The 7,951-nt window shown below is 53.5% G+C and overlaps 1 protein-coding gene across 3 annotated transcripts; it reads left to right on the forward strand.

Moving 5' to 3' along the window:
• The first annotated feature begins 422 nt into the window (after positions 1-422).
• KRT3 (keratin 3) lies at positions 423-6,798 on the forward strand. Of its 3 annotated transcripts, none has more exons than XM_063693725.1 (10): positions 423-754; positions 869-1,031; positions 2,098-2,318; positions 3,206-3,266; positions 3,622-3,717; positions 4,025-4,189; positions 4,752-4,877; positions 5,142-5,362; positions 5,696-5,730; positions 6,210-6,529. In XM_063693725.1, the coding sequence occupies exons 1-10, from the start codon at positions 423-425 to the stop codon at positions 6,527-6,529; spliced, it is 1,740 nt and encodes a 579-aa protein (XP_063549795.1). The 3 variants fall into 3 exon arrangements, with proteins under 3 accessions (XP_063549795.1, XP_063549796.1, XP_018893525.3); XM_063693726.1 differs by having other exon boundaries at positions 423-670; positions 848-1,031; XM_019037980.4 differs by having other exon boundaries at positions 423-1,031; positions 6,210-6,798.
• The last annotated feature ends 1,153 nt before the right edge of the window (positions 6,799-7,951 follow it).

The following is a 7,951-nucleotide window of genomic DNA, read 5'->3' on the forward strand; positions in this document are numbered from 1 at the left end:
CTGGGCACCGCTCTGCAGGGCCCAGGCGCAGCTAACAGGCAGAGGGATGGCTGCTGAGCACCTGATGCAGGTGAGCGTGCCTCCTGGGTCCTGTCAGACAAAGCTAGGAGGAGGCCATGCCCAAACATGGGGCAACACCAGGCACCACCCCTTCACCAGGTAAGCCTGCCACCTTAGCACTTTTACCATTTCAGCTTATTTTCAAGGTGTGTTTGGTAGCCTGGAACAAACTTATTGCCTTGGAGGCAAACCCAGCCCATGAATATTTGGGATTAATTATCTCTCCTTCGTTTGAGCCCAACAACCTCCTCAAATGTATATAAAGGGATTTATTTTGCGCAGGTCTTCATTTCCCATCCCTCTTCCCTGACTCTCAGTGTCCCTGCTTAACTTACACTCTTCTCTTCACCAAGCTCCTCACCATGAGCAGACAAGCCAGCAAGACATCTGGTGGCGGGAGCCAGGGTTTCTCCGGCCGCTCTGCTGTGGTCTCTGGCAGCAGCAGAATGAGCTGTGTGGCCCGCTCTGGGGGAGCTGGCGGAGGGGCCTATGGCTTCCGGAGCGGAGCAGGTGGCTTTGGCAGTCGCAGCCTCTACAACCTGGGCGGCAACAAGAGCGTCTCCATCAGCGTGGCAGCTGGCAGCTCCCGGGCTGGAGGCTTTGGGGGAGGGCGGAGCAGCTGTGCCTTTGCAGGTGGCTATGGAGGTGGCTTTGGTGGTGGCAGAGGAATGGGAGGTGGCTTTGGTGGAGCTGGTGGCTTTGGAGGGGCTGGTGGCTTTGGAGGGGCTGGTGGCTTTGGTGGTCCTGGTGGCTTTGGTGGTCCTGGTGTATTTGGTGGGCCTGGCAGCTTTGGTGGTCCTGGTGGCTTTGGCCCTGGGGGCTTTCCTGGGGGAATTCAGGAAGTGACTATCAACCAGAGTCTCCTGCAGCCCCTCAATGTGGAGATCGACCCCCAGATTGGGCAAGTAAAAGCCCAGGAGCGGGAACAGATCAAGACCCTCAACAACAAGTTTGCCTCCTTCATCGACAAGGTAATGAAGCTTTGACTGGCCATCCCTTCCCGGGCTGGGGACTTTGAATTTGACCTTTGGGACACAGTGTTTTAATGTTTCTTGGATGGGCCAGACTGGAGGGTGAGGAGTTAGGTGGAACTCTAGGGTCTGGGAAGATATTCAGGGTTGAGGAGTTTGTCCACATGGTCAAGTGACGGGAGGTGTGGAAAGAAAACAGTCCCTTATTTGGACCTGAGCACCACACATCCTGTTTGTGGGAACCCCTGCTGAAGTTTCCAGTCATTGCCTCATTGAGGCCCAGGCTGGCAGGGCAGGCAGCCCAAGGCAAGGACCACGGCCACCATCAGCGAAGGGTCCACCAAGAATGGGAGGCTTTTCAAATACAAGCTGCCCTCTGAGGCTTTCCAGGAAGCCCTTTCCCCCTCATATTGCTGTGCCAGGCAGAGGAGGCTGATTACCTGGAGCAGGGATTAAGAGCATAAGAACCTTAGTTAGTCCCAAGGGAGCGCAGAGAAATGAGTGACTTTGCACTCCTACTCAGCCTAGTCAGGAAGACAAGAATGCTCAGCGAGCTTCTCCAGACCAGGACAGTTCTCATGGGGCTGCCTCCCCTCCAGGCCCAAGAGAGGTGTTGTCATGCTAACTGTGGCATGCCAGCCAGTGTTGCTTCCCAGCTTCCCAGCATCACTTCACTGTTTTTGAAGAGCTAGGATGTCAGTAGAGTTGTGGGTGGAAATGGTGCTGCTGAGGTTTATGTGCATTTTTGTAGAGTGTACTGTAGTTTTGGAAGTTAAGATAGGGTCATGAAGTTCCCAGGAACAACAAGCAATAATTCCATTGCTTTCAGGTAGGAGCTACTTCCCCTTCCTTTGTAACTTTCCAAACCACGCTGCAAGTGTAGTGTCCTGACTCATCACCCATCTGACCATAATCTCTCTGACTACAGTAGGAGCCTATCTTTGCATCCTTTCTAGGCCTTTGTGCTGGGGGCCCAGGAGATAGACACCTAGTCCTACCTGAGTGAAGGCCCCTCTGCTCCTCTGCTACAAGTGTTGCCTGATGTTGCTTCCTGCAACCATTGCAGGTGCGGTTCCTGGAGCAACAGAACAAAGTCCTGGAGACCAAGTGGAACCTGCTCCAGCAGCAGGGCACAAGTTCCATCTCAGGCACCAACAACCTTGAGCCTCTTTTTGAGAATCACATCAACTACCTGCGGAGCTACCTGGACAACATCCTCGGGGAGAGAGGGCGCCTGGACTCTGAGCTGAAGAACATGGAGGACCTGGTGGAAGACTTCAAGAAGAAGTGAGTGACAGGGCAGGAGTGGGAAGATGCCATGGCCCACCCTGTCTCAGAGTCTTGGCCCCTTCTACATGCCCCCTGACTGCTGGGCAGTGGTGTCTCCTGGCCCGTTTCCCTCTCCTTACCTTCATGAAGGACAGCTCGGTTCATTCAGTTCCCCCTCACCTTCCTTCTCCAAGCATGGTGCTTTGCAAATAAAATTGTGGCAAGAGGATGAGTTTAGGCTGGGCTTGGTGGCTCATGCCTGTAATCCCAGCACTTTGGGAGGCCGAGGTGGGCAGATCATTTGAGGTCAGGAGTTCAAGACCAGCCTGGCCAACATGGTGAAATCTCATCTCTACTAAAAATACAAAAATTAGCTGGGTGTGGTGGCACACACCTGTAATCCAAGATAGTCGGGTGGCTGAGGAAACAGAATTGCTTGAACCCTGGAGATGGAGGTTGCAGTGAGTCAAGATTGCACCACTGCACTCCAGCCTGGGTGACAGAGCGAGACTATGTCTAAAAAAAAAACAAAAACAAAAAACGGATGAGTTTAGAGTTGGGGAAGCATTTCCTCATGAGCCAGGTTGGGGAAGATCCTGGTTCTGGCATGTGAAAGATGCTGGGACAACTCATGGTATGGTGATCAACCATCCAGAGGTTTGCCTGGGACTGAGGGGTTTCCTGGGATGCAGAAATTTTAGTGCTAAAACAAGACAGTTTGCCTGGGCAAATTGATGTGGTTGGTCCCCCAACTAACAGGGAGATAGTAAAGAGGATGTGCTCATCTGAGAGGCACAGGATAGGGATGGAGGGAGGGAAGAGATGAACTTTCAGAGTTCCAGGGAACAATGGTGTTTACGATGACCTCAAAACCAAACTCAGCTGTTTCTTTTTTACTCACACAGATATGAGGATGAAATCAATAAACGTACAGCTGCTGAGAATGAATTTGTGACTCTGAAGAAGGTAAGGGCTGTGTGTGAGGTTTCTGAGGCTTGTACTGCAGATTTCTGGCGGGGTTGGGGGAATCTCCTCACTCCACTGCCACAGAGCTGCCAAGTTCAGGCCTTTGGAGCAATAAACAGAAGTCAGGTGCACCTTAGTCTGGAAGATCCCTAAGAGAGTTAGTTCATCAGTCTTTAGTTTTTTAGTAGGATTAAACTTAGACCATCCTAATGAGATACAAATTGCCCGTTCAAGTGGAGACTGGTCTTAGACAAGGACCATCACTGCACCAGTCCCCTCTGCTCTTTCTTGCTGCAGTTGTGGTTTGCTGTTTGTTCATTGGGAGAATAAGGCCTTTATCTTCCTCTTTTCTCAGGATGTGGACAGTGCCTATATGAACAAGGTGGAGCTTCAGGCCAAAGTGGATGCCTTGATAGATGAGATCGACTTCTTAAGGACCCTCTACGATGCTGTGAGGATGTTACCTACTAAGAAGGGACAGAGGGAGAGTGAGGTGTTTCCAGATTTGAGGCTGGTGCATTTTGGTATATAAGCCCCAGAAGACATCTGGGATGAGCCTGGAGATGAGGACCCTTGGAAGGGATTCCACAGGATAAGCTGCAGACATGGGGTTCTCTGAGTGGCTGGGGACAGGGTGTGGCTGATACACATGTGGAGCAAGGAATCAGTGAATGAGACTGTTGATCAAGAGTCTTTCAGGGCCCTGTGTGCTTGTTACAGGGACCCCAAAAGTGAACAAGCTCCCTCTGTGTTGACAGGAGCTATCTCAGATGCAGAGCCACATCAGTGACACATCTGTGGTGCTGTCCATGGACAATAATCGCTCCCTGGACCTGGACAGCATCATTGCTGAAGTTCGTGCACAGTATGAGGATATCACTCAGAGAAGCAAGGCTGAAGCTGAGGCCCTGTACCAGACCAAGGTGGGTGCTAGTCACCTCTTACGGGATCCACTGGAGGTTTCAGAGAGGCCGTGGCCTATTGGACAGCTGGGTAGTGAGTTCCCAGTGGTCACTGGGTGAATGCCTTTTGGTTTTACCCTCTGAAGTCATCCTTCTAATGGTGGTTCAGTTGCAGAAAGTCTTTTTTTTTTTTTTTTTTGAGACGGAGTCTCGCTCTGTCGCCCAGGCTGGAGTGCAGTGGTGCAATCTCGGCTCACTGCAAGCTCCGCCTCCCGGGTTCACGCCATTCTCCTGCCTCAGCCTCCCGGGTTGCAGAAAGTCTTGCCCCTGGGGGAGGTGGTTGCCTGCTATGTGGGACTGACTCCAACTTGCTCAGGAACTACAGGGTAGGAAAATCTTCTACCACAACAACCCAGATGTTGTCTTTCCTGCTGCCTTGGGGGTTTCCCTGCCGAAACACAATGCAGTATCATTTTAGCAAATGCCTTACTGAGCTTCTGAAGGTTTGGTGGGTGATGTTGGAGGTGTAGAAACAAGTCAAGCAAAGCTGCAGGAATACTCCATCTTCCCTTCTGTTCTTTAGTTGGGGGAGCTGCAGACCACGGCTGGCAGGCATGGGGATGACCTAAGAAATACCAAGAGCGAGATCATAGAGCTCAACAGAATGATCCAGAGGCTGCAGGCAGAGATCGAGGGTGTCAAGAAGCAGGTGGGATGGTCATGGATGCTGGCACCTGGGATGATTGCTGAGGGGCAGGGGCTAGGATCTCAGGACTCCTCCCCTGGAATAGACGTCTGGAGGTCATCTCAGGCTGGCTGACCCACAGGGCACTATCTCCACAAATGGAGACAAGATGGAGGCACTAGGGGAGGAGGAATGTTCCCTGACTTTAAGATGGGATAATCCACTGCATGTCAGGAAGGGCCTGGGGCCCTCTTACTGAGCTCATTCCTCCTACCTCCCTTGCCCCAGAATGCCAACCTGCAGACGGCCATTGCCGAGGCTGAGCAGCATGGGGAGATGGCCCTCAAGGATGCCAATGCCAAGCTCCAAGAGCTGCAGGCTGCTCTACAGCAGGCGAAGGATGACCTGGCGCGGCTGCTACGTGACTACCAGGAGCTGATGAATGTCAAGCTGGCCCTGGACGTGGAGATCGCCACCTACCGCAAGCTGCTGGAGGGCGAGGAGTACAGGTGAGCCTCCAGTCCCGTCTTCCCACACCCCCTGGCTCAAGTCATAGGCCAAGGGCCAGATAAGTGACCAAGTAACTGGGGATGGAGCCCTGCTGTATAAAGAGAGGCCTTGTGGTGAAGCATTTGCCTCTACCAGCCCACTCCCTTCCAGGGCACGTATGCAACGAGTGCCCACAGGCTCTCCTTGCTACGGCCCAAAGAGGGGTGGAGAAAGCTTACCTGATTTGCCAGGCTTCTCTGTTCAGCTCCGGTTGCTGTTCATGCCCTTGGTCCATGGACTTGTTGGTGATGTGCTTTGTGACGGGGCCCACTTTCTCTTGCTTTCTCAAACAGGATGTCTGGAGAGTGTCCGAGTGCTGTCAGCATCTGTAAGTACCGAAAGTAGCTAAGAAAATGAGAGTTAATTCTGAAATATCTGTACTAATCCAGGGTAGTAGCAACTAATTTAAACAAATTTTTATGGAAGTTGGAGGGGTTTTCTGGGAGAGGAGAGGGAAGCGATTGGCTTTTGTAATTGTTCTGGGTTCAGGGCACTTTTAATAGGCTTCGACGGCCAGTGTGGAATATCCAACAGGGGGCCTCTTGATGGGAGGATAAATTCAGAAGCTAGATCCCCTCCAAGGGTGTCGTCAAGATTGTACTGTGGGAGGAACCACTGGCTAATTCATAATGGCTTAACGGCAGGGGAGTGAGTAGCTAGTGGCCTTGGAACGGCTCGTGGTGAACAGCCTGTGCAAAGCTGCCTTGATCAGCTCTGGATAGTCGTGGGCCCGGTGGATCATTGACGATAACATAGCAGCTGGCCTGGACGCCGTCGCTGATCGCTGTCCTGTCCTCTCCCCCACAGCCGTGGTCAGCAGCAGCACGACTTCCGCCTCCGCAGGTGGCTATGGAGGAGGTTACGGCGGAGGCTTGGGCGGTGGTTTAGGAGGTGGCTTCAGTGCGGGCGGCGGCTCAGGCAGTGGCTTTGGCCGGGGAGGCGGCGGTGGAATCGGCGGTGGATTTGGCGGCGGCAGCAGCAGCGGTTTCAGCGGTGGCAGCGGCTTTGGCTCCATCTCTGGCGCCCGCTATGGAGTCAGTAGGGGGGGCTTCAGCTCGGCCAGCAACCGGGGCGGCAGCATCAAGTTCTCCCAGTCCTCCCAGTCCTCCCAGCGCTACTCCAGATAAAGAGCACGCATCAGCATCGCAGCCACTCCAGCGCCTCCCTTCCGCTCCCCATGCCCCCATATTGGCAACACCCCCAGCGCCACCCCATGCTCCCCAAGAACATGGATCTGCGCTGGAAGGCTTGTGGCCTCTTGCTCCTCCTTCCAGATCCCCGGCCAAGCCCAGTCACGAGAATTTCAGGCTCTTCTCTCCGGCTCCAGCCTGTGCCTGTGATTGTCCAGGTGTGGCCTAGGCCGCCATCTTCTGCTGCCCCGGAGTCCCCTCCCTGGGTGGGATGCTCACTACAGCTCTGATGTATATAGCACACAGCCCCCTCCGCCCCTCCGGTCTGTCGCCAATAAAGTGCACTGTGTTTCACTCCGGGCCTCTGAGTATTCGCTGCATGTCCTTCTCCTTAGGGCACTGAGCTCCCTGGTCACCTCCCTGGCCTCCCTGCCTCTGCCTCTCCCATGTGGGCTCTGTGATCCACAGAGCAGCTGGAGAATTCTTCCTCTGAAACAAAGGCAGTTCGTCTTCTCCGTCCATGGTGCGGATCCGGTTGTTCATTATTCTGTGAGCACTGTGGGGAGGGAGAGGTCCTGCTCCCCGACGCTGTTGTACCCTGTGTACCCTTACAACATCCTTAGTGGTGAAGGCTGGGCCATGCAGACATCTATCTCCTCCCTGTCTTCTCTCATGTGGGGGAACTAAGAGGGCCTTGGGGACAGAGGGTTTCTTCCCTTGGTGTTGATTCTCACTCCAGCTGACATCGTGAAAGCTTTTCCCCCATCAAGGTGCTCCGGGAAAGTGCGGGCTGCTGGAAACCCAGGGATGGAAATAGGCCCCAGAGCAGCCTATTTCAAAGTCTGACCCAGGAACACCATTCCATTGAGACACTCTGCAATAAAAGACTCCACACCCATTACATCTTTTCTTTTTGGAGCGCATATTAGAGTTTCTAAGAAGTTCAGTAGCAAGGAAAACCTGTTAGCTTCCTTGAATCCAGTATTTCCTGCAGAGGCCCCCATTCCTGCACCTGGCACTGTGCATGCACTTGGGGCCTGAAAATAGGTGCACCAGCCATGAGAATTCTTGTCATCCTGGCTTCTGCCCTGCACCAAGAAGCTCTGATAATGTGTTAATTGGCCATGGGAGTGCTGTCCAGAAGGGGACTGCTGGAAAGGACTCAGAAGCAAGGAGTCCAAGGCATTTGCTTCCAAATGGAAAGACTGAGGCTCAGAGAGGAGGGGTGACTCCTCCAGGGTCTTATAGCATGTGAATGCCTGAGCTAGGAATGAAGCCCTGCATCCCAAGTCCGGAGCTCCTTCCACTTCCCCACACTGTCTTCGAGGATGCCTTCCAGGCATGTCACACTGCCCGGGCACCCGGAGAGAACACACAGGCTGTGGAATAGAAATGTGTAGTCAGGCCAGGCCAGGCCAG

This window comes from Gorilla gorilla, chromosome 10 (genome assembly GCF_029281585.2).
Source record: "Gorilla gorilla gorilla isolate KB3781 chromosome 10, NHGRI_mGorGor1-v2.1_pri, whole genome shotgun sequence".
Taxonomy (NCBI): Eukaryota; Metazoa; Chordata; class Mammalia; order Primates; family Hominidae; genus Gorilla; species Gorilla gorilla.

Coding starts and splice junctions, on each gene's coding strand:
- KRT3 (XM_019037980.4), top strand. CDS start 423: ATGAGCAGACAAGCCAGCAAGACATCTGGTGGCGGGAGCCAGGGTTTC. Junction 3,267..3,621: donor AATTTGTGACTCTGAAGAAG/GTAAGGGCTGTG, acceptor CTCTTTTCTCAG/GATGTGGACAGTGCCTATAT. Junction 3,718..4,024: donor TAAGGACCCTCTACGATGCT/GTGAGGATGTTA, acceptor CTGTGTTGACAG/GAGCTATCTCAGATGCAGAG.